At 44.5% G+C, this 24,440-nt stretch overlaps 9 protein-coding genes across 9 annotated transcripts; 4 read left to right on the top strand and 5 right to left on the bottom strand.

The window, feature by feature from the left end:
• Positions 1-6: 6 nt before the first annotated feature.
• Positions 7-1,992, top strand: BYT42DRAFT_542175 (FAD binding domain-containing protein; the record flags this gene model as incomplete). The annotated part of the gene is made up of 5 exons (XM_051565604.1): positions 7-108; positions 155-381; positions 468-791; positions 861-1,203; positions 1,285-1,992. The coding sequence occupies 5 exons, from the start codon at positions 7-9 to the stop codon at positions 1,990-1,992; spliced, it is 1,704 nt and encodes a 567-aa protein (XP_051428530.1).
• A 356-nt stretch (positions 1,993-2,348) lies between these two features.
• BYT42DRAFT_487955 (trypsin-like cysteine/serine peptidase domain-containing protein) lies at positions 2,349-3,512 on the top strand (the record flags this gene model as incomplete). The annotated part of the gene is made up of 2 exons (XM_051563843.1): positions 2,349-2,685; positions 2,830-3,512. 2 exons carry the CDS (start codon positions 2,349-2,351, stop codon positions 3,510-3,512), a joined length of 1,020 nt encoding a protein of 339 aa, XP_051428529.1.
• A 306-nt stretch (positions 3,513-3,818) lies between these two features.
• On the bottom strand, positions 3,819-5,950 carry BYT42DRAFT_591498 (ATP-NAD kinase-like domain-containing protein; the record flags this gene model as incomplete). The annotated part of the gene is made up of 4 exons (XM_051570544.1): positions 3,819-4,308; positions 4,398-5,037; positions 5,115-5,693; positions 5,797-5,950. The coding sequence occupies 4 exons, from the start codon at positions 5,948-5,950 to the stop codon at positions 3,819-3,821; spliced, it is 1,863 nt and encodes a 620-aa protein (XP_051428528.1).
• Positions 5,951-7,312: 1,362 nt separating this feature from the next.
• On the top strand, positions 7,313-9,843 carry BYT42DRAFT_552987 (uncharacterized protein). The gene is made up of 7 exons (XM_051566435.1): positions 7,313-7,500; positions 7,555-7,649; positions 7,710-7,941; positions 8,003-9,064; positions 9,149-9,439; positions 9,502-9,610; positions 9,689-9,843. Exons 1-7 carry the CDS (start codon positions 7,324-7,326, stop codon positions 9,790-9,792), a joined length of 2,070 nt encoding a protein of 689 aa, XP_051428527.1. The 5' UTR covers positions 7,313-7,323; the 3' UTR covers positions 9,793-9,843.
• Positions 9,844-9,890: 47 nt separating this feature from the next.
• Positions 9,891-12,494, bottom strand: BYT42DRAFT_542171 (uncharacterized protein; the record flags this gene model as incomplete). The annotated part of the gene is made up of 10 exons (XM_051565603.1): positions 9,891-10,516; positions 10,599-10,694; positions 10,769-10,997; positions 11,064-11,252; positions 11,411-11,500; positions 11,571-11,738; positions 11,838-11,936; positions 12,018-12,093; positions 12,215-12,302; positions 12,458-12,494. The coding sequence occupies 10 exons, from the start codon at positions 12,492-12,494 to the stop codon at positions 9,891-9,893; spliced, it is 1,698 nt and encodes a 565-aa protein (XP_051428526.1).
• A 995-nt stretch (positions 12,495-13,489) lies between these two features.
• BYT42DRAFT_552983 (uncharacterized protein) lies at positions 13,490-16,017 on the bottom strand. Its single transcript, XM_051566434.1, has 6 exons — positions 15,164-16,017; positions 14,847-15,006; positions 14,633-14,722; positions 14,418-14,512; positions 14,070-14,351; positions 13,490-14,001 (listed from the first exon to the last, which is right to left on the bottom strand). The coding sequence occupies exons 1-6, from the start codon at positions 15,844-15,846 to the stop codon at positions 13,842-13,844; spliced, it is 1,470 nt and encodes a 489-aa protein (XP_051428525.1). The 5' UTR covers positions 15,847-16,017; the 3' UTR covers positions 13,490-13,841.
• Positions 16,018-17,177: 1,160 nt separating this feature from the next.
• On the bottom strand, positions 17,178-20,295 carry BYT42DRAFT_552971 (general substrate transporter). The gene is made up of 13 exons (XM_051566433.1): positions 20,128-20,295; positions 20,029-20,053; positions 19,966-19,970; positions 19,612-19,896; positions 19,508-19,533; positions 19,306-19,441; positions 19,157-19,225; positions 18,822-19,088; positions 18,707-18,765; positions 18,593-18,648; positions 18,164-18,458; positions 17,930-18,105; positions 17,178-17,862 (listed from the first exon to the last, which is right to left on the bottom strand). Exons 1-13 carry the CDS (start codon positions 20,175-20,177, stop codon positions 17,656-17,658), a joined length of 1,656 nt encoding a protein of 551 aa, XP_051428524.1. The 5' UTR covers positions 20,178-20,295; the 3' UTR covers positions 17,178-17,655.
• A 680-nt stretch (positions 20,296-20,975) lies between these two features.
• On the bottom strand, positions 20,976-22,497 carry BYT42DRAFT_488260 (uncharacterized protein; the record flags this gene model as incomplete). Its single annotated transcript, XM_051563862.1, has 2 exons — positions 20,976-21,114; positions 21,182-22,497. 2 exons carry the CDS (start codon positions 22,495-22,497, stop codon positions 20,976-20,978), a joined length of 1,455 nt encoding a protein of 484 aa, XP_051428523.1.
• A 535-nt stretch (positions 22,498-23,032) lies between these two features.
• On the top strand, positions 23,033-24,117 carry BYT42DRAFT_26818 (histone H3-K56 acetyltransferase). The gene has a single exon (XM_051562787.1). The coding sequence runs from the start codon at positions 23,314-23,316 to the stop codon at positions 24,043-24,045; it is 732 nt and encodes a 243-aa protein (XP_051428522.1). The 5' UTR covers positions 23,033-23,313; the 3' UTR covers positions 24,046-24,117.
• The last annotated feature ends 323 nt before the right edge of the window (positions 24,118-24,440 follow it).

Below are 24,440 nucleotides of genomic sequence, written 5' to 3'. Positions count from 1 at the left end.
TCCCACATGACCCAAAGTGAAACTATCCCTGTCGTAGACGCCCTGATCGTTGGTGGCGGACCCGTTGGTTTACTGGCCGCGAATTTGTTGGTGAAATCTGGGTTTAAAGTACGCATTGTAGGCAAGTATTTTGGGCAAGAACAAATCGCAATAGGATTCGCTCAAGGATCATAACGTATTTCCTCTAGATATCGAATTCGAGCCGCAGCACTGGGGACGTGGTGATTGGGTTCATGGCCGTACCTTGGAACTATTGGATCACGTGGGATTGGGGAGTGAGCTCTTGAAGACTGGCGCCAAAGTCGAAGAATTCGCGTTTCATCATGGTAAACAGCGTGAATACGAACCAGTCGTCCAGGACACGGTGATTTCCAAGTACCGGTATGTTTTTCGTGTAGTCAGTTTTTCACAGCACAGCACAGTACGCAAATAAGTAACTCATCCTTGACATCATTGAAAAAAAAAAGGCATTTATTGTGTGTTGGACAACACATCACCGAGAACCATTTGCAACATACTTTGTCAGAGCACGATGTCCAAGTGGAGCGACCGGTCACTGTCAAGGAATTTGCATGGTCAGAAGATGAACAACTGATCCGAGCCACATTACAAAATGTCTCTAGTGGCGAACAAAGCACGGTCATGACGAAGTATTTGTTAGGCTGCGACGGAGCCCACAGCGACATTCGCCGTCAGCTCGGCATTCAGTCAAATGGACAAGGCTCATGCTTACACTCCGGGGTCTTGGATGCTTTGGTGCGTTCCAACTTTCCTGATAAGCAAACAGTAAGGTACAGTCAACAGGGATTATACAAAAAAGATGATTGAAGGAAGCAGTGACTCAAACATTTCATCTTCAGTTACGTCCATGGTCCCATGGGCAATGTATGTCTTTTCCCGCGTGAAAATAACCTGTTACGGGTCATGGTGCACATGTCTTCTGGCAAAGAACGGAATCAAATCCAGTTGAATGATATTCAAACCGAGGCTCGGCGGGCTTTACTTCCTTACCGGGTGGAATTTCTAGCCGTGTTGTGGTGGACCGTGTATAGCGTGGGACAGCACGTCGCTCAAGAAATGCAACGCACCATTACGCCCCAAGACAATCGACCGCGAGTGTTTTTGTGTGGTGATGCCGCTCACTCTCAAAGCCCCACCCTGGGACAGGGTCTCAATACCGGTCTGGGCGATGTGTTCAATTTGGTAAGTACATCGTCACTGGATTTTTTTTTTTTAGAGAAAAAAATGGCTATTCACATTTAAATAACATGCAATGAAAAATAGGTGTGGAAATTGGTCATGGTGGAATCCGGAAAATTGCAACCGTCAATTTTATCTACGTACGAAAGCGAGCGTAGATCTGTAGCACAGCAAGTCATTGATATTGATGCGGTCGTAGCCAAAGAAGCCCATGGCGGTTCGTCTTTGGCTGAAGACAAGTCGGATCTTCAAACGTTATTTCAGCAGCATCGTCACTTCAGCACCGGGTTCGGTATTTCGTACAGATCCACAGCAACCAATGTTTTACCGGTGGATGGAAACAAGCGAGCACTGCAAGCGGGCGACCGGATGCCGGATTTCAAGATAGTATGTCACAGCAGTGGCAAGAAGGTCCGATTGTATGATCTTTGGCGCGCGGAAATGGACCAATATCAATGGCAATTCCACATGGTCGTGTTGAGCAATGATATCGCGCACACATTCCCTTTGATCCGTGAGTTCCTTCACAAGTACAAACAATATTCCTCTTGGATGTCGGTCCATCTGATGACTACCACCGTTCAAGGCGATATCATCGATCAAGTGGTCTCGAAAACGGATCCTCCGGTACTTGTGGATAAAATCAACAATGCTCAATGTCACCAAAGTTTCGATGCATTCACACATTGTCAGGTCGTCGTTGTACGGCCTGACCTCTACATCGGTTGGACAGGTGCCTTGGGTCAACGGTCGGAACTTGACCAATGGCTGGGTGGGATCATGGTGCTTTGAATGCCCTTGAATGCCAGGGGCGGTTGAGGAATGTTCGTATCATACCCACGAACGTAGTGTATTTTAGACAAATCAAGCGCAATTCTCTTTGTCATTATTACTAGTATCTTGTCTTTTTTTTTTTTTTTTTTTTATCTCGCTTCTTCTTTTACTGTCAAGTATTTTTCTCCTTTTTCCCTGTCATTTCATAAAATCATTGCTCATTTTTTCCATTGATGTCCCATAATCAGCGCGGCCAACGATGGCGTCGTTGGTGGTGGTGGTGGCAACTGTACTTGATGCAGTGGGGCCAAAGTGGACTTTGTATACAGGACGGTATTGCTGTGACGGATACAAGCTTGTATCCGTATTATGCTATGCTCGGGAATCCACACGTATGCGGTGGGATCATTTTATCACTGGATCCTGCAATCATTTTGACCGCCGCTCACTGCGTTGTGGATGCACCTCACCCTTCCACGCTGAGTAAAAATCCCTATTTTGTGGGTTACGGTCACATCGAGCGGTCTTATCAGTATACCGCCGCCGTCAAAGATTGGATGATTCATCCAAAGTATCGGCAGCAAAATAATGACACCGATATGCATTACGATGTCGCCATCTTACGACTCGCCACTCCTTTAACCGAATCCGCAAACGTGCAACGGGTCGCCATTTGGCCATCGGACCGAGTTCTGCCTTCGCACACAATAGGTACAAAGAACGAAAGAGATAAAAAAATCAAGAAACAATTGATCAACCAAAGACGAGAGGGGGAACCCATTCATTGTCGGAAAAAAAAATTGGGCAATTGAAAATATGCACCGATCATTGACATTGACGCTGTTTGTGTTTCAGGGACATTGATGGGCTTTGGATATACGACGGTGGGTGGATCGGAAGCAGTGGTGATGCAACGTATCACGCTGAATGTGACGCGGTTCATTGCGAATTCCCCGGATATGGTAGAAGCCATTTCGTATCCTCGACAGGCCATGGCATGCCACGGGGATTCCGGCAGCCCCGTGGTGGTGTATGTCCCTGCAAGCTTATCACCGGGAGAACGCACGGCCCGTTTCGCACCGTATGCTTTAGGTCCACTAGCTCGTATCTTTGGCGTTCGTGATCTGGAATCGGAACGTCAGACATGTCCCGTCCCTCATCCGGCCAACAACAGTAGCGACATGGTGATAAACAGTTTTTGTAACTATTCGTATATGCTCGGTTGGATTGCCGAAGAAACGGGCATTTCTATTGACGATCTTACGGATCCGTTTACAATGGCACCTGAAAAGCTTCCCAAGCCGCTGGTGATACAGAAGCAGCGCCCCATGAGGTGGCGAATTGGTGTGGCTGAACCGGGTCTATCCATTGGTGCCATCGGTCGTAGCATTCGCCCGGCCCCTCCTTCGTCGCCTGCTGCCTCTTTATCTTTAACCAACCCCATGTACTCTCACCAATTGTCTTTCTCATTCATACTATTGAAACTGTGTTATGTGTTACTTGTTTCGCACTTTTTATGTAATTTTATGTTTTTTTAAGTTTCCCCTACTTCAAATTTATTGCCATTACCTTATTTATACAAGTTTTTATTTTTTTTTATTTTTACCATCCAGAATATCATAACGATAGAATAGAACAGTAATCAAGTAGAATAAAATAAACAAGCTGTATTTCTTGAAAAATGAAAAGTAGATACTGTAGTTAAAATATAAGATAAATTACGTGTGTATGGGGGATTGGGAACGAGATGAAATGAAGCTAAATTTACATAAAAATCACAAGAGGAAAATGGTCAACGGTACATAATGAGTAACGCAGTGGAAACAACGGATGGTATGCAGCCATTACGCCGTGGTGTCTTGGCTTTGACCGATTTCATCTTGCACTAAGCGGCCTTGCTCTTCTTCGTCGCTGCGACCCAAGGTCCAAATCTGGGCGTAGAGTTCAAATCGCATGGATTTGGGATCTTTAAAGTCGTAAAATTCACCGTCACACATCAGACAAATGACATTCTTCTTTTCATACTTGTTGCGTTTGCGTTGACCCCATCGATGCTTCATGGACGCCATCATCGATTTGTGTTTCTTACTGGTACTGGGCGGTTCACGGAATCGAATTTCAAACGGCGAGCTAAATTGTCCAATACGTGACACATGGCTTCGGATGTTGGCGAGCTTTTTGATGTAAGACATCATGTTATCAATGACCAAGATTTCCAAACGCCCATCGTTCGCTCGCTGGGGTTTCCAAGTCTTGGGATCTGTAGGACCATTTCGATCCTTGACGACTTCCAGGCCCGATTCGGCTTCACCCCACAAATCCACTTCACGTCCCCTGCAAACAAAGGGAAAAAAAAAAAAAAGATTCCTGATTTAGTGCACAGAAGGCGGCAAAGGATGCATATCACATCAACGACTACGTACCAGATATGCGGGATGTTTTGTATCACGAAATCAATCGGATGTTTGGTCATTTCGGGCATCGGTTGCAGAGGGCTGGAGTCGGTGGAGACGCTCGTGGCCGATGCGTTGTTGGACTTGGCTGCGGCCGCTGCTTCGGCCGGTGAAGGACAACGAAGCACTTGTTTACCGTTTTGAACAATAGAGTCAATGAATTCTGTCACGGAAGGGAATCGACGCCAAAACACCCATTTGGAACTTTCACTCGTATACACAAGCATGTTGGCCAAACGTTTGCCGGCACGATGTTCTTCAAATCCACTGCCAACGTAGCCCTGGACGCCAATGGACATGTAATTGCACATTTTTCGAACAATTTGCAAGTCGCCCTCTACGGGATCGTGAACTTCCTTGTCACCTTTCACTTCGGCCACATCATGACCGTCTTTTCGGTTTTTCGGTCCTGCTTGACGCACGTAACCGCCAGGATGCGATTCCATTTCGATTTGCCAGATATCCAATCGCGCGGCTTCAGCCTTTTCGAGACGGTCGCAGATCAGCGATTCCAGATTCTGTAATCTCGTTCCAAGCAAATCTTTATTAGGAATGGTGCGACCCCAACCGAGAACTTGACTAAAATCGTTGCCAGTACCAAACGGGATACCTGTAATGTAATGTTCAAAGTCAGCTATTCCAGTGTTGCCTTGTAATTTTTTTTTTTTTATATAGCAATCAACTTACAAGAAAAGAAAATCAAGTCAAGGTCAATCTTGCATCCAACCAGCATTTCAAATACGCTCATAACGGTACCGTCACCGCCTGCACTCCAGACATGGATTTGTCGTGTGCGGACGGTTTTGGAGAGTCGACCGTTGGCTTCGGGAGCGGATTTCGGGGTCTTGGTGCTTTTGGACGTACTGGAGCCGGTACTTTTGGAAGCCCTATCGGAGGGAGATGAAGGGGAAGCGTGGATTCCTTCTTCGGATTCCTCGTCGTCGTCAGGAATAGGCGGTATTTTGCCCAGTTTGGCCATGGTTTGGATGAGCATAACCTGTTCCAAGCCTTTTTCGCGATCTTCAGCGTCAAGGATATTATGAATTTCTACTTGCACTTGTGGCAGTCGTCGAAGACGGAAATGCTGAATGGGAAGTTGGATCAAATCTGCGCCTTTCTGGTCTCCTGAAAGCGGATTGACAAAAATAAATAAATAGATGCTGGGTTTGCCTTCGGTCTCGGTATCCTGCAGACGCACGGAAGTGTGAATGCTGCCTTCAGGAAGTGAAGGTCGTTCGGAATTGGACGAAGAGCACTTGGATGCTTCTAATTGTGGGGAAAAACAAAGGATCAACCGGGACAAAATAAGGTGAGTATGCTACATACAATTGTGATTCGAACTGTACTACTAAAATGTGTCATCACTTACCCTCAATAGGTTCGACGGCGACGGGCATAAGTTTATCTTGTGGAGTTTCGGTAAAATGAGCAAAATCTTGAGCAAAAGGCGAAACTAAGGCTGACTTTGGAGTAAACGGGTAGTCATGCGCGGTGGTAAAAGAGGACGGTGTAGCAGCTGCCATGGGCTAAGGTAATATTCTGTGATAAAACTAAATGGGAATACGATGATAATCTTTCAAAGCTTATGGCAAAGGGCGCTGACAATTGAACTGAAAAAAAAATAGAAAGGAAGAAAGAAATAGGGGAAACACTGGGTGCCGTTATTAAAACCAAAAACACTCATTTCAGAAACGCTTTGACGTTCGTTCAAAATGGCCGCAATGATTTGGAACATGACATCATTACGACTACTGGATTTTTCTCCATTTGTGGACATTTTCAATTTCCTTTTCACTCCATTTGCCTATTTTGGTCAATGGATTCAGATACCTCACTTCGGAGATTCAACACATTCAATAAGCATTGAATCATGCTTTCGCCCTTCGGTCTCACCGGCTGCTCACTTTTGTCTTCCCTGAAAAAGGCAGTCAACACACCAGGCACGTCGATCTTGTCTAGGATCTCGTCACCTTTTACTGCGCTCAAGCATGTCTGATAAATTACTTTTTCCCGGATTCACTCACTGAAATTTTTGGCTGATGAACTTGGAGATTTTTCTGGAGTTCCTGTTTCCTCCCACCAATGAAAATCAGCGCCCCAGTGTCCCGTTTCAGAAAGCGCCTCAGTTGTAACAAAGAAACTCATGCCGACTAAAAGTGAAGCAGCCGTACCCACACAAGTAGAAGACTTTCCAGGAATAACGAATCGTCTCTGTAGAATTGAAAGATGTAATGGCAAGCAATAGAATTCTTCAACAAGCATCATCCTCTTTTTTTTCCCTTCCAATGTGCACAATGATATGCAATTATATGACTTCATCATGATAAACGAAGCAACGTGCATTCAATTCATACATTTCAGCCACATGATGGTGTGATATCACTATGTTGCTATGTATCATATTATTTTCGATCACTGCTCAGGGCCATCCAAACCGACCCTCTTCTTCATGCCATGATTCCTCACCTATGAAGATTTACTCATCCATTATCTTACTTGACAATGGTGCAGCTTTTTCAAGGGATAAAGTCTGACACCGGAATCAATTGTAAGGTAGCACCGACCTTGATCCAGTCGACCCTTTACCGCTTTAGGTCCAAAAATAAAAAGACAATAGTTCCTGAGCACGGTTCATTCTCCATGTTTTCGTTGGCATTGTTTCCAGGCAGGACAAAGATGACCTGTAAAAAATGCGTTATCGAATGCTGCTTACTAGCCGTACAACATTCCCATGTGAAGGCTAAGAAACGATTGGGGAAAGGGGAAGTTAACCAAGGATCACTTTTAATGTACCACCTTACCGCGTTTCCATTATCGGCTTCAGTGTTACATCAAAAATCTTTATTTGTACCCTAAGCGCATTTCGCTGAATACCTTTGGTTTTCTCTCGCGCATTATGAGCCAAACAGCGGGCGCACGACTGGAGCAATTGAAACAGCAGCTCAACTTGAGCTCGTCCGCCATGTCCCGCGAAGCGCCAAAGGACATGGCCGAGGAACGCGCCGCTGCCCGATTCGATATCGACGCCTTGGCTCATTTTTGGGCCGGCGGAAAAGCGTCATATAACCTCAGAGTAAGTGATTTGCTCAAAAACACAGTTCAACTCTTGGCTGAGCCCCTCGTTTAGCAACAAGCCTATCGCGATATCCAATACGATCCACAGCTTGTAATTCAACCGCCACGCAATGTCTTGGAGTTTTCACGATCGGAATTACGCGAATTGTAAGATTCAGTGAAACCGAGCAGAACGCTTGTTTGGTCACCTACTCATAATCATAACAGCACCATGGGCCAGATCTATCGACTAGCTCAAATCGCTCAACAATCCGACGATGCATCGTACGTTCACGAACTACAGCAAGCGGTGCACGTCTATTCTGAAAGTCTGTCCATGCGCATCGGGGTTTCCGACAGTCTATTTCGCAATGTTGTCATGATGCTCGGCACCAAGGAACAACAAGCCAAATGGATAGACGCCGTGGACAACTATCGCATTCTAGGTTGCTTTGCCATGGTAACAGTAAATGATAAAAATTGAGCAAACAGGCTCTCACCGTGTGTAATTGGTGCTGTAGACCGAATTAGGCCACAGCTCTGCGTTGCGTGATATTGAAACGGTGGCTACGTACGATCAATCCTCTGACGAGTTTATTATCCAATCTCCGAGCATCACATCGACGAAATGGTGGATTGGCATGGCGGGACAGACAGCAACACATGCAGTGGTTATCTGTCAGACTGTGATCCGCGGCCAATCTATGGGTCATAATTGGTTTGTTGTCCAGCTGCGTGATAAGATAAATGGTCAACTGTTGCCGAAAGTGAAAGCCGGCGATATCGGTGAAAAAGTGGGTCATAATGGCGTGGATAATGGCTGGATTCAGTTTGATCATGTTCGCGTGCCTCGATCGCATATGCTGTCCAAGTGGGTGAATCTGGACCGTGATGGTAACTTTGAGCAAGCTCCCAATCCGGCCGTCATGTATGCGACGTTGATTCCCGAACGGTTGGCTCTCGTCCGATTGACGGTCCAGCTGGTCACGCAAGCTTTGGTTATCGCATGTCGCTATGGCGTCGTGCGTAGGCAAGGTCCAAAAAATCAACAGATCATGGACTATCAATCGCACTATGTGAAATTAATCCCGGCCATCGCTTTCATGTATATGGCACGATTTTCCGCCGATACCCTTCACCGTCAATTTGAAGTACTGACCGCCAGCGGCAATATGGATCGAACGACTTATCTCAATCATATGGGTGATATGCATGCGATTTCGGCTTGTTTTAAAGGGTTGTCTGGATATTACAGTACCGATATTCTGGAAACCGTGCGTCGTTCGTGCGGCGGGCACGCTTATTCAGCCTATAACGCGATTGGCAGCATCGTTGCCGACCACGCTGTCATGACGACCGGTGGTGGCGATAACGTGGTTTTGTTACAGCAGACCACGCGCTTTTTGCTGTACCGTCTGTCCCAGAAAACGCATCCTCAACTTGATTTCAAGAGCTCCACTCACTATCTGTTACAGCCCAAACGGTATTTGGCCCTGTCAACATGGCCCGTCACCGATATGGATACATGTCTCGAGAATTTGCATGTAATTGAAGAAGCGCTGTATGCGATTCTTGTCAAACGTGTGAGTCAATGAATATGCCTATATATATATATTGGCCTGTGATGGGTTCGTCTCTGTGCTAACGGTTCGATGTTGTTTTTATAGCTTGACAGCATTCAAAAGGCTCAAAAAGAGGGCCAGTCGGAAAACGATTTGCTCCTTGAATCCGTTCGTGTAGCCGAACTGCATTGTGCAGCTTTCCTATTTTCTGACAATGCTGCCCGATTTTCAACGGACCGTCACCCCGATGAAGACACCAACGGTGTGAAAACCATCCTACGCCAGCTGACCGCAGTTTGGGGCCTCCACGTCATGCATACCTACAGCGATCAAGGCTTCAAAGAAGGATTCTTCTCCCCGCACCAAATCAAGGCCATCGAGGCAGCCTATATCAAGGTAACGAAAGCTGTTTTCAATCATAAGCGCAAATTATTCAAGCCAAAACTCCGAATGATTAGTTGTGCAAATCACTTCGAAAACAAGTGATTGGTTTGACAGATGCGTGGGGATATCCAGATTTTATCCTCAAAGCACCTATCGGCAAATACGATGGCAATATTTATCAGGGTACGTCACTACAGTTTTGAGTACCCATTCATTTGATCACCCTACTGAAACAAAGTTATTGTCCCATCGGATATGCAGCCTATTTCGAAACCGTGTTGCAGGCCCCTAACAGCACAGGCGTACCATCTTATCACAACAAATATATCCGACCGTTGACCGAAAGAACTCGTTCCAAGATCTGAACTTATACCATGCACAAATACATCTGCCATTTCAAAATCAATAAGATATATGCTGTTTATTATCCATTGGCTACTACGGATCGCTAGGAAATATCGTTTTACTGCTGCGCATATGCACCGCCATACGGTGGTTGAGCCGGATACGCGGTGGGTGTATACGGAGGCTGGACGGCGGATACAGGTGGAGGTGAGCTGTATGCGTTGGCCGCGTTGGGCGCAGCAGGATAACCTTGATTGGGATCGTAAGGCGGATAAGGTGCCGGCGATGGCTGCTGATAAGGGTAGTTGGATTGAAGTTGGGGGGTCATGGGAGGAGCATTGGACGTAGGTGGATAGGATGCTGGTTGTGGTTGTTGTTGTTGTTGCTGGTCTGGATTGCCTGGCCCCATGGGAGGAGGAACACCTGCAACAGCACCTGCGGGAGGCTGAGATGCGTATTCGGGAGGATAGTATGGCTGCTGTGGATATTGATAGTTCTGCGATGCAGCAGGATCACTATAGTCTACTTGTCCTGGACCCATGGTAGCAGGTGGCTGAATTTGAGATGGATCTTGATGTTGGGGATGTGGCGAAGGCGACGTCTGAGGATAACTGTAGCTAGCGCGATGACCGTAAGGTTGGGCAGGTGCTCCACCACCGTAACCTTGATAGTTTTCTACCGATGGACTGTAAGGCTGTGTCGATTCATAACCACCGTATGGAGGCATGGCGTACGTGTTGTTCACTAATAAAGGCGAACCCCATTTGAAATTAGTACATTTGATTTGATGCAACATTATTTGAAGGATGTTTCGACTGCTGCCTACCTGCCGAGGTTGGATATCTTGCAATCGTACTTCCAAGCATGCGATCATACATAGTTCTTGCTTGAATGAATTGTTCATTCAATGCCACCAATTCCTCTGTGTGCGTGTGTAAAAATCTTTAGTATTTTGTCGACTCGATCCCACGCATGATCATCCATTGTCCACATTACCTTTCTTTAGACTGTATTTCTCGATGAGTTTAACCAGCTTGGGGCGAATAGACAGAGTTTTGTTGTATAATTCTTGAAGCTCGGTGTCATCAGAGAAGGAATCTTTGCGAGGATCAATGGTGTTCAGCATCTCCAGTAACCGTTCTACGTTACGAATTTCTCCCATCACTTCCGCTTCCATCTGGGCTTCTTTCATGAGATCCGCCGGTGATCGATCCACGATTTTTTCCTAATGGAGTCGGATCAGACAACATTCAATTCAACCCCTTCATTGATGCAACCTGACAAAACTTACCACATAGTTGACGGGGAAAATGCCCGTCTTGCCACGCAATTCTCCCTTCCACCAGTCGCGATAGACACTTTCAATCACACGAATAATATCGCCCTTTTGAAATCCCAATTCGCCTTGCTCTGTCGGCTGGAAATCGTAAAGCGCACGTACTCTGGAGATCGTGGGCTCGGCATTCTCCGATTCCTTTGTCTACAGCTTGTATTGTCAGCGTTATGCAACTCACACTGGTTCCTCGCATATTACCTTGGCTGCAGCTTGAGACGTCGATGTTGTTGTTGGTGCCTTGAAATCATACCAGAGTCAAGAAATGGATCGATGGAATCGATGGTCACTATTTCCCCCCTTACCTTGTAGGATGATCGCTTTTCTGATTCCGAGAGTGACAGCGCAAGTGCCAACTGTAATTCTTCTTCCTCTTTCTGTTTGTCCAGCTCTGACTAATTCATATGAATAAAAACGGTGTCAATGCGCATGCTATGTGATTCGCATCCAAAATTCTCAAATTACCTGAGTGTATTCCTTTTTCGGCTTTTGAGGGGAAGGAAATTGGACGCCTTCGGCTCGTAAAGAGTGATAGACTTCATTCATGAGTCCCAGACTGGCATTGGCTCTGAATTCATAGGAACACATTTGAATAAATTCTAATGCTCGTTTACGAACACTTTCATGGGTAGACTAACACGAGCGTCATAAGTATTGTCACGCAAAAAAAAAAAAAAAAAAAAAAAAAAAAAAAAAAAACGAAGCAAATTGATAAGATAATCTTTCACTTACTCTATCTTGGATCAGTTTCTTCAGCGCGTTGGTAAATGAGCGTGAAGAGATTTCACGGTGCACAGTGACATCGCAATTTTTCACTAACGCTTCGGCGAGCTGTGGTAGGCAAAAAATCATCATGCATCAGCTTAAAAAGGCAGGTCATGGTGTGCTGACGCTATGCTACTCCACACGTACCGTCAAAGCATACAGTTGCACATTGGCACTTCGATGGGTAAACCGCTTCTGAAGAGCATTCACACAATCTCGAGCACTATTTCAAGGAAAGCCCATATCAGTATGTTCGAACCATAAAGGACCCCAAATCCAGCTTTTATTGACACTGAATTCTAAGGTTCGCCAAGCCGGTTCGAAGCCTTGGCACCATTGCTTACCCGTCGGTTGAACTTCGGGAGACTTTGTCACAGACACCAAGAAGGAGTTCCCAATTCTCGGATGTGAGATTTTCATCCGTGGCAGACGCTAAACGAATGGGACAAGCGATAAAGAAGCAAAAGTGGAATCGTGCCAAGAGTACAAGAAGAATGGAACATTAATAACCCAAAACGGTAAAAATGGGAAAGTAACTATCAAAGTCTACAGAGTTGCCTTGAAAGGTCAAGTCACAATTTGCTTACCGACAATGTCATCAAATGGATTGGCTTTGGAAAACATGAATTCAGCAAAAAGGTTAAAGAAGACGATTGTGGAAAACCCGCTGAGCCCGACAAACCACCTTCCTTTGCAGAACAACTTTTCCATCTCCGCCACCACGCATATTCAGTTCCCGCATGGAACATTTGCAGCATCCAAAAAGAAGCTCTCAGGTTCATCTATTCATCTTATTCATCTATTCGGCTATTCACCACTACGCAATACCAGAAGTCTTTTATGGGATAAATATTGTATTCATGTTACTTTGGAATTCTCTCATTTATTTCTCCGTTTTCTGTCCGTAAGAAACTCTTCTTGGAAACCAACTGCCAAGTTCATGGAAGAATAGCCGATCTTGCCAGACTCGAGGATTCAGGGACGCCAAGGGTTTAAAGAGCAATTCCCTTGAATTCAGACTCCAAACTATTTAATGAGGTTACAACACAAGCTTATTTTCAACCACAGGTTATTGGATTGCTTTATTTGTTACTGTGGAAGCTCCAGCATCGGTTACAAATCATCCAAATTCGCTTCTACCAATTTTTCTCTGTGTCATTTTGGAGCGTTTGATGGAAGGAATCTATCAGACGAGTCACTGGCTCACTGATAGCATAAGATGTGGACTTATCAATTCCTGCTATCGTCCTGATGAGTGGACACAGCAGTAATCGTGTACGGTCACTGACTTTACCATGAATTGACATGTTATGGTCCTCTTTTAGTCCTTACTCTTCATATCACTTATAATGCAATATGTATAATTATCTGGCTTCATGCTTGGCGTTACAATGGTCCAATGTGGAACTTACGCCATTGAATCATGTATGAGAATGGGCCACACTATGAATTATGACTTTGACGGTTGACCTAATTTGTGGAATGTCCCTAACATGTTCCCTTCGGCTTGATCCATATTGAAGGCTCCTCCATTTAATTCACTTTTACGAATGAACGGACGATGCGATACAATGCGGTGCTTGTACTCACACTGGAATGTTGGTTGCCCTGGGACGGAAGGTCGGGTTTGGTAAACTTTGGTCATGTTTATAAATCTTTCTGGTTGACTAGTTGTGTGGTTTTTCTACTGTTTTCTATTCATCTCTTCAATAACAAATCTCCAGGCACAATTGAATGAATAAAAATACAAGGTTAATTGCCCAAAACTCGCCAGAGAGATCCAAAATTCACGTGAGTGGGTTGAGTCAAATGTGTCGTATGTATAATGTCTCAACAAACAAAACAAAGCAAAACGAAAAAAAAAGTAATTCATGAGAAGAAGAGTAAGAAATAAAGATGTGAAAAAAATAATTCAAAAATGACACTGGTTTCTTCTTCTTCTTTCTTCAAGGAGGGGTTCCTTTTTTTTTATCATTTCGACGATGTCGTATCGACGTCGTTGCCAGCGGAGGAAGATACATGCATTTGCTGTAATTCGTTAGTTAAATCGTCCATGGTGCCAGTGGTAGAAGATTCAGGTAAATCAGCCGCCTTGGCCATGGACGCAGGTGTTTGGGCGTAAGAGACACCGCTAAAATGATAGCGAATATTTAGAAACCAAGGATCAACATAAAGAGTATTTGCTTTGCTTCTACTTACGGCAACGGTTGAGATGGTAGCGTTTGATAGACGGCTGGCATGGGAGAAGGGGCGATGCCCAGCATCGTCTCGGGTGTGATTGGCATCATTGGCATGGCTGAGAAACTTGCCATGGGTTGAAAATCACGAGGTCTCACCATCCGTTTGCGTGCTGTGAGATTCTTCAATTTTTTCTGAGCTGCCGAATCGGCGAAGCGGACCTGCAAAGGAGCCGAAGATCCAACCACCGTATGACCATTGAATCGCTCAATAATAGCAAGAGCTGACTGGCGATCGGCCATTCTAACATTTCGCCTCATGGATCAATGTCTTGTCGCATGTTAAGCCCCTTAAAATCCCTGAACTTACCTGGCAAATCCTACACCTCGACTAAGACCGGATTGTGGATCGCGTAAAATGCGATTTGAAACAGTTTGAAATGGTTGGAATAATTCTTCAAGCATCTGACATTTTGGCGCGTGTGATGAGTCTCTATGACTTGTTGCATCGATTCTCTTTCGCTCTCCTCTCCCCTTCACCCAAGCGCCCCCCCCCTTTTTTTTTTGACCCTCCACACACGTTACCTGTTCACTCATATTGAGTGGCAAATTGGAGATGTAAATATTAGTGGATGTTTCATCTTGCAAACTTCTGAGTCGAGAGCTGAAGGATTCCTACAAAAAAGAAAAAAAAAGAGTGTCAGATCGACTTTTTCATACAAACGTGATTTGATACAACCAATGGCATGGACGAAATCAAAATCCATAACCTTTTTAGACTTCTGGAAGAAATGCTTACCTGTCCAACTTTGGCAAAAGAGGCTTGCAAACCTGTTTTGTTCAGACCATCAATAGCGTGATGACAATCTTCCTCTCGTTCATACATGGCGAATCCATAACCTTTGCATTCTCCCGTCTTTTGATCTATAATCGCTTTGGACGAAATAATTTTTCCATATCTAAAAAAAAAAAAAGGTCATCAATAAAAATACAATAATAAAAAAAAGAAGACAACACTTCCTCATTCATCTACATCTTATTTTTTTTTCTTTTATCCAGCCATTTCCCCCCACCCTTCCCGCCCCCAAAAAAAAGAACCAACAAAGTAATGCTTACACTTGACACAATTCCAAGAATGATTCATCGGTGGTCGTAGAAGAGAGTCCACGTACGTAAATATTTTGCGGATGGTATTGCGTGGGAGGATCATGGAATGGAGGATACGAGCCTGAACGATCATGGAAAGAACCGGGTAAAGGCTGGATGTATTGATGCGGAGGCGACCCAGGAATAGAGGTGGTGCCGGATAGAATAGGTGAGGAAATATGCAACGGCGGAAAGTTGTGACCCGCAGGATGGGGAAGAACATAGGCATGAGTTGGTGGTGATAATGTGATCCCACCTTGCTGATATTGAAACGTAGGACTGAACGGCGGACTGGTCGGATTGACAGGCGGCGATTGAGGATGTATTGCGGGCGAACCAGGGTAGCTCTGATAACCTGCCGAAAAATCCGGATAATACTGAATAGAGAACTGGGGACTGAGAGGATACACATAAGTATAAGTACTAGGATCGCTCAAGTCAAAGCCGGCTGGGGCGTTAGGGTGGTGATGATGCGGTGGAGGTGGCTGACGATCATACGAAAGTTGATTAGAGTCCATGTAGGCGCTGCCATATGGAGGATAAGGCGGAGACACTGGTGTGGTAAGTCCGTTGGTATCATGTGTTACGGTCGGTTTATGGGGGCTCTTGTCAACACGTCCCGGTTTTCCATCTGAGCTGACTTGAGTCGCCATCCAAGTGGAATGAAAATGGTGGGTTGGTTGAAGGAAAAGAAAATGCTGGAGTTTTTTTTTTTTTTTTTTCTTTTTCGCTTTTGTATTACGCAACTCGCGGCCAAGCAAGCCTTTATTGGATTGTTCAGAGGGTTTTTCGGCTGGGTTTGCTTTTTTAGGTCTCTTTTTTTTGCGCTTTCAAAAGGAGAGTCAGAAACAAAGAAGAAGGAGAAGATGTGCAACCTAAAAAGACCGATATAACACTGATCATCCAACCATGACTGATAACTCAGACGTCATCAGTTTCATTGCCTGCACGTGTGTATCCACCATTTTCGTGCCAAAAGCACTCCGTAGATACTCGACTTATATTCAAAAGCAGATGGCGCCTATTTTGGCCAAAGCAATGTCGTATCAATTTTCATTTAGCGACATTGGGCCTTGTGTGTGCGTTTTGGAGTTCATGTAGAACGCGCTGCATCACGCTTCACCAAGGCAACATGATAGCGCCAACCAGCTCAATAAGTTCAGTCGAATTTGGATGTGTCTCCATGCTCTGAGTATAATATCGTCGTTAGGCAAATGTCAGGACAAGGCAAGTCTTCATTATTCGCGAACAATAGGGTCTATTCGAGCAACGCTGAGCGATACGTGCACACTCTATATTTCCGTCAATAGTCAGGGTCCATATCGTCGGTCTATCTTCTGCACGCTTCGATATCATTTTCACCTCACACTTCTCCCCAAAGAATTTCCAACTAAAGTTCGAAGAAGTTTGTATCCTCTGTTTGTATCTCTGTCTTCTATCATAAAGGATACAAGGGACATGCATTCACTCAATTGGATCTTTTTTTTTACCTTGTCACACCCACACCACATCATGTTCATCCCACCCTTATTCGTGCCATCTCAAGATGTTTCAAACTCAGAAAAGGCATTTTCACTCGTTTAAACATTTGTCATCCGTTGCAGTCTCTAAATTATCTGCGTGTCTATCCTTTCTAGATTTCATCACCAAAGTATGTCCTTAATAGTCCCCCTTTCTCAACCATCTCTCATGAATAGGTACAGTCTGCTTCAATTTTTCTCTCCTTTGAACAGAGGCAACGGTCTCCTCACCTCCCTTTTTGCATCTTAATAGATGCAGCCACTCAATCAATGTGCGCCGAGCATTTTCGTTGCTTGTTGACACGTGGTGACACCAACAGGCAACGCATCCATTTTTTTACACGCCTCCCCTGGCCTCGTTATTCTGTCCTATTTTTGAAACATAATCATCCACATAAAATGCAGAGACAAGCTTTGGCATACATACATTGTTCATTGTTATTAACAATCGCCATTTAAGCTTTCGAAAGGGGCCAATCAGACGACTTGAACGAAACACAAAAAAAAGAGATGTCCGCAGAGATTTAAGCACGATAGATCCCTCACCGGCGATACTGCATGATCCTGACACAAAAATATGAGAATCTAGCAGCATCTTAAAATGCCACAAAAAGAAAACGTAGCATAAAATTGGGTCGTGTAATTGAGTATGGAATCCGCTTGTGTCTTCAGTAACAAGGGGACGCGCAGAATATTTTTGATCCAGTGAACCCATCCCCTGAGTTTTCTCACCAATGCGCCAAGCGATCCACCTTTTTTAACTTCATTCTTACGTTGCTTCCGCGGCTGGTTACTTTCGTACTTCTCTGCTCATACGATACTTTTTACGAGGATTTTTGGTTTAATGAGCCTTATGTACGATTACTATGTAGTTTTTTTGTTACTAGACTGAGCGATGCAATTATACAAAATTTACAAGAGAAGGGGGAAAGTGAGGACTTATCAAGCATTATCAGGCAGCGCGAGATTAACTGGATTCGTTTGCAAACTCGTGGTGGCCGGAATGTCAATAGATAAACGGTGGTTTTGTTGTTGCGTGCGCTCCAAACGGTTGAGAGCTGCTGCGGCAGTTTGGGGATGGTGAACAGCCAAATCATAATAATTAAACTCACAGGAGAAGATAAGATCCACTTCTTCCAACGATTTGCCCTGCAAAATGATAGCCATCAATACTATGGTTGCTGATCGTCTCCTGGTTATTTGCGTGACTACATACCGTTGTTTCTGGGAAAAATGCATAGATAGCTATAGCAATGAGAACGCAGAATACCGCAAACACAACGTAGGTTCGCCAGTAGATTCGATTTAACATGACGGGTGCGATTTGTAAAATGACAAAATTAAACAGCCAATTGGCTGCTGTAGTAATGCTCAATGCCTTGGCACGTACCCCTAATGTCCTGGTTTACAACACTTTTTACTTTTCTGGAAAACTCCAAAATGGACATACCTTGAGAATAAAGCTCCGTAGGATAGATCCAGCCGGCTGGACCCCAAGTACAAGCAAAGCTCGCTACAAATATATACATCATAACCATGAACCCAATGGCTGAAGCATCAGTGTTCCAGATAGGCACCAAAGCTGCATTATCGTCCGGCGATAAGCTGGGTCCGCCACTGTTGGGATCGTCCATGCTTTTCCCCGCGAGACTGTGCAAGCCCGAAATAATAGCCATCACACAAAGCGAGATGCAACATACTACTGCACCTCCGATCGTGGTAGGACGACGTCCCAGCTTGTCAATCTGATCCATTTGGGAGAAAAATAAAAATTAGCTGGTGCAACAGTTGCCCAACACATGCACCCCATCTCAAGTTTTTCCCTCATCACTACACATTATTTTTGGCTTTCTTCTCAGCTTATCGCAAATTAACTTACCAGAATGACGGCAGGAATCGTCGCCATCATATTCACAATGCCACTGATTCCATTGGCTTTTTCAACCGTCAAGACGTGGTTCTAGCTCGTTTGAAAACAGTGATATCCACTTACCAAATAACACGTTGTGAGACGTCAAACCTGTCATTCGAAATATATTGGGAGCATATGTCCTGTGATAATTTCCATCAGCAACTTTGCTGTCTATATCCAATGCTCAATAACATACAAGATGACATTGATACCCGTGAGTTGCTGGAATATTTGGATGCTGATGCCCAGCAAAAGTCGGCGACGATTGTTCTCGGGTCCAGCGGCGAATAAGCGTCGATATGCGCTCATGTGACCGTACAACCGACGTTCGAATTTGTTGTTTTGGCAAATTTCGGCATACTCCATGAGCACATCCGGATGATCCGTTGAACCATCTCCCCGAAGCCGTGCTAATGTTTCCAGAGCTTCTTTGGGCTTATTTTTTGAAACAGAAAATCGTGGGCTGTTGCAACGGGTGATAAAATTAATGGATGATGATGATGATGATGTGGTTGTCATGCATATATTTACCTTTGGGGCATTGCAATCATGCCAAGAAGTAATATCAACGTGGGAATAAGCTGGATGCCAAAGCCCAATCTAACGATAGAAAAAAGAATGACGTTTTAGCTATCAACCCATTTGCCACGTCAAGTATCACAAAGTACTGTTTCACTAACCTCCATGTCAAACCCTCAACATCACTAGACACGCCATACGCAATCCAAAAGGAGATGCATATCCCCAAAGTAATTGCAAATTGTTGTATAGAGATCATTCTTCCTCGCATTTCTTTAGGCGCCAGTTCGGATTGATCTACCGTAATACGTAACCATATAAGCAACGCTTGAATTAATTTCACCGTGGAAACAAAAATCTTACATAAAGGTACCGCCATCGACAAAATACTACCAGGATGCCCAAAATGATTAGACTTGCATGATCCAGGGAACAGGGACTCATTGCATATATATTCATCAACATACCCGACCGCCAACCCCGTAACAACGCGGCCTCCATACAACCGGTTCAAATCTGATGCGCCGACCTGCAGCACATCACCGAACATGAATATAACCGCCGCCAATGACACCAATCCTTTGCGACCCAGTAAATCAGCCAATGGCCCCGAGATAAGCGCGCCTACAAACGCGCCAAGGTTGGTGACATTGACCAGTGTCGATCGAGGGCCCTCGTCAGTGCCGGGATCGTCGAGGTCCTTGTGAATAGACGATGTAACAAGTAATCCAGATAAAATGCCAAAGTTATAGCTGCTCCCCCACATACATGAGTGACATGGCAATTCGATAAAAATCCTGATTATGTTGCTGCAAGCTTACCCAAACTACAGAAAAATAGGTCATTGAATAAACCAGCAGGACAATTGTTGTGTTCTAACTTACTATGAATCCTCCCAGAGCTAAAAAACTGCTCACGAAAAACAATAGATTTAACGTTTTTAGTATATAGAAGTAGCTATTTGGACGAGTTAATGAGTTTACCTGCAAATTATCCAGGTTTTAGCTTCCGTTCCTAGGGTAATATGTCGCATAACAATGCAACAACGGCTCGTTGAATTAATCAGCAATGTTTAAACGATGTGCTGTGACAATAAAGTTTGACGCCGCAAGACAAGTCGAGATAGAAAGTTGTGGTATTTTCCTTTTCCGCATGACGCTGTGGGGTTCAAGTTTCCGATTGTGACGAAAATAGTCGGGTTGCCACTGAGATTCAAATGCCGATCTGTTTGTCGTTGCACCATTTCATCTAAAATTAATTCACTGTGCCTCGTTGTTCTTCCAGATTCATCGCATTCCATTTATATTTCCAGGCGGTTCTACTGGAGCAATGTACTATGTGATAAAGGAAGCCTTTGTTTTCGCATCTAGGTTCAGCTTAATGATGGAAAGAAAAATCACTCAATTCTATGACGATGTTCGTCTGGCCTGTATTTGAAATCCTGAAGTCCGCCTCAAATATGGTAAATCAGGTGCCACACAGCTTTTTCTGCATTTTTACAGTAAAGGAATAAAAAGCTTTAAGTTGGCGCGTTCTTGCTCTTGCTACGTTCGTAGGGTTGTAAATATCAAAATATCGGAACGTTCCGAGTTCCGTGACACAGCCACTGATTCTTTGCACATCCCACGAACATGGACCCTTTCACAGCAAGTAAGACTTATTACGATGAATGAAAAAAAAAAAAAAAGGAAAAATGGGGGCTTAACAAAAATTTGCACATTTGTGGGTTTTCATTTACAGTTGCCTAATTTGACCACGGATTTTCCGTGGTGGACTGTACAAAGAAGATGAAGTAAAAACGCCAAAAAAAAAAAAAAAATCTATTTAATGATTAGGTGGAAAAAGACGCCGGAATGGATCGTGCAATATGAGCATAATCTTTCATGTTTTTGTATCCATTTTCTCCGTGCCAAAATACCACCCAATTTGTATCTTTCAGTCTAATATATCCATTGGATCTTTCAAAATACCTAAAAATCGAAGAAGGAATCAATAAAAATGGAACAAGTGGGCAGCATCTCTTATTCATCAACGTACCACTTGTTGACGCCATTATCTTTACGGCTGCGCCAGAGGATTTCGGGATAAGCGTCACACATACGCCGCCAAAGAATATCCGTGAGGCCAATGCCTTGACTAGTGGGGGCAATGGCGAATTTATCCAGATACACGTGAGATCGGGACACATTTTCGGCGTCTTCGTTTGTCATGATGACTGCTCCTTCATAGTCGCCTGCCACAATGGCGCCAGCCAATACCCGCTCCAAGCGTCCGTAGAATGCATTACCATCGAGCTTCCTTTGAAAGCTCGCTTCCAGTAATCGGGTTAATCGGTCCGTATCCAGCTGTGATAACTTATCATACGTATTGATCTTGATACCGTGCCGAAGGACAGTGGTACGACTCTGATTCACCCGTTCCAAATCAGGGCTGCCTTGTTGAAGATTGTGAATAGGAAGAGACGATGAATATAAAGGTTTATCCGTCACTAGGTTGGCAATCAAAGCTGAAGGCAACGATACCGTAGGGACAATTATCGCTGAAGAGGAAGTGGGAAGGTGCGTTAGGCAGGAACGGATCATCGCCAGGTTGCTCAACGCAGTTGGATTGGATTGCTGCCAAGCTGGTTTCCGCTGAAATGCGTCGACAATGGTATCGTATTCCTCCTGAATATTGACGAGACTGTGCGCCGTTCCGGGACGTTCATGGTTAGGAATACCGCCTTCATTGTTGATCACCACAATTTTGGCCGGCGTCATTTGATGATGAGCATCCTTGACCAGATTTTGCGTAAGCGCGATCATGGTGTCATTGGCACTCATAGGCCGTTGCATGCCCGTAGGTTGCGATACGATGGGAATGATAATGGGGATATGATGACTATCGAGAGCCGATTGAATGAAGCTGAAATTCACTTCAACCGAAGACGCTGATTCCTGTTCCGTCACACAGCCGTAAATGGGACGTGCTCGTCCGCCTGCTTTTTCAATGGCTTCAATGAGGGCCATGCTTTCCCGAATCATGGCTTTGCAAAGCTCGGACGATGACTTTTCGTTGGACCAGGTGAGATTGTCGGTGACGACGATAGAGGTTAAGCCGAGCTTTTGAAGTTTATACAGGGTCGATCCCACAGCGAGCCAGCCGCTTTTTTCAAAGGGTCCTTCAACTTTGGTCAATGCAATCTGATTGTACGATGGCATTAACAAGTTGTCCACATAGTCTTTTGGAGAGGGTATACTGTTTGCGTAGGGACGATTCTTGAGCCCCAAATCCACATTCGACGCTGCTGTTGGCTGAGGGACGTATCGTTTGAGGAAATGGCGCAACTCTCGTTTACTCGGTTGTGTATTCATCAAGTTTTCAAGCAAATCCTAATTGTACACACGTCCTTGAATATCTTGGCAAATAACATACAATTCATTCATGTTCAATAAGTCACTTACTCGAACATTTTCTTTTCTGTCAGGAAATTCCTATGACACACACATAAAAAAGATGAACGAATATATCAGGGTCTGTGTATGCTAGATGATAGGTACTAGTTGAATCTTTACATGGTATATCTTGGCAGACGATGAAAAGGCCCTTAATCCTACGAATCGTTCAATGGAAGACGAAGCAAGTCGTGGCACCCTATATCGACCGAGCATGAAGTGAGAGAAACAAGAGAAGCAACCAGGCATTTGGATCGAACTTTGAAACTTAAAGTCACAAAATTTAAAAGTCAAATGAAGGGAACAGAAGTCAGACAGATGAAAATTTGTAAAAATCAATTCAGTTCGTTAAAAGGAGGCAAAAAAAAAAAAAAAAAAAAAAGAAAAGCACGTCAGTAGGGCAGTATACCAATAGTTAGATGTAATTAACTTGCTCGTACCCGGAAATCCAACCAAGTGCGCACGATGAACCTTACGCAGTAACATCCATCGCAGAATAAAACCTGTGGAGATCTCCCCGGAACCGTAATTTTTGCATCCAAATTAGGAAAGCATCATTTGCAAACCACCACCGAAAACTTTGTATGTTGGTTGCAAAAACAACGCCATATTGACTCATTTTCTTTTTCTTTTGGCGGTTCAACAATGATCACCCCGCATTTTTACAAACTCCGCTAATGGCTTGACAGATTTTTCCATTGGAGTCTTTTGTGCGCCGTATCATCTCTGCTCGATATGAAAAGTTTCGAAACCGCCATTCGAAAAGCATTGCAACCTTTGCCAAAGGGCAAGTGCTTTGAGATCTACAAATTAACGACCGAGCCCAAAGAATGCACACCTTTGGTTCCATCGCACGACGGAAAAACCACTGTTTCACATTCATTGATTCTCGTGAGTGTGCGAGACGACGGCGAGATTAAAGAATCGCATTCCGCGTTTCTTTGTGGACTCGAAACATATGAGTACATCACCGTGTATCCCGATGAGAAAAAGCAGACGACGGTGTATATCAGTAAAGTCGACACAACCGGTTACCCTTCTTCAAAAATCACTGGCAGATTGGTGCGCGCCTATCTTCAGAGTCTTGGTCCGTGCCATGTTCACGTGTTTGCAAGAGCTCAACCGCAGTATTTATTCGCCAAATCGGCTCACAACAAAGCCAAGATCCCATTATCGGATCGTGCCCTGGTGGGTTGGTGGTATCGTTTACTGAGCGATGCTTTGCCATCTGCCTCGGTATCGGCCGCCTGGTGGTCGGTGCCTGGCCTCGATGATGCTTCATCGGCCATGTTGGAGATTGGTCAAGGAGGGAATCGAAAGAAACAAACTGACATAACGTGGCAATATGGTTATCCCTATGAAAAGGAGGCGGCGGCAGATCAGGTTATCCCTCGATTTGACGATGATCCAAAAACGCGCGTCATCAAACATCTCATTGACCAAAATACTAACGGTAAATTCGTTTGACTTGCTGATACGACATAATAACCGAACGATAATTAATCTTTTTTGGGGATGGAACCTTTTTTTTTTCGGCAAATAGGAGATGATCAGTTATCGGTCCAAGACTTTTGGCATCTGCTAGGTATTGGAGAAGAATGCGGTGCGGGCCGACTTACTGGATTTTTTGTCTTGCATCTGGGTCAGGAACAAGATCCGTCCCCAGTCACTGGCACCAGCGCAGATCAGCCCGTGCAAGACCAAAAAGTTCCCGAAGACATATATACACGTTTCTGGAATGATTTAATGGACCGTGATTTTAGTACCGATGAAAAAAACAAAACTTCTTCACAGCATGTCTTGAACACCTGGACCAACTTGTCGTGTGGGCCACCTTGTGTGATTCATACAACTGGACCAGC

This window comes from Radiomyces spectabilis (genome assembly GCF_025331425.1).
Source record: "Radiomyces spectabilis strain NRRL 2753 chromosome Unknown BYT42scaffold_1, whole genome shotgun sequence".
NCBI lineage: Eukaryota > Fungi > Mucoromycota > Mucoromycetes > Mucorales > Radiomycetaceae > Radiomyces > Radiomyces spectabilis.
Note: the sequence above shows the minus strand (reverse complement) of the source record. Positions and strands in the feature narration are given on the sequence as shown.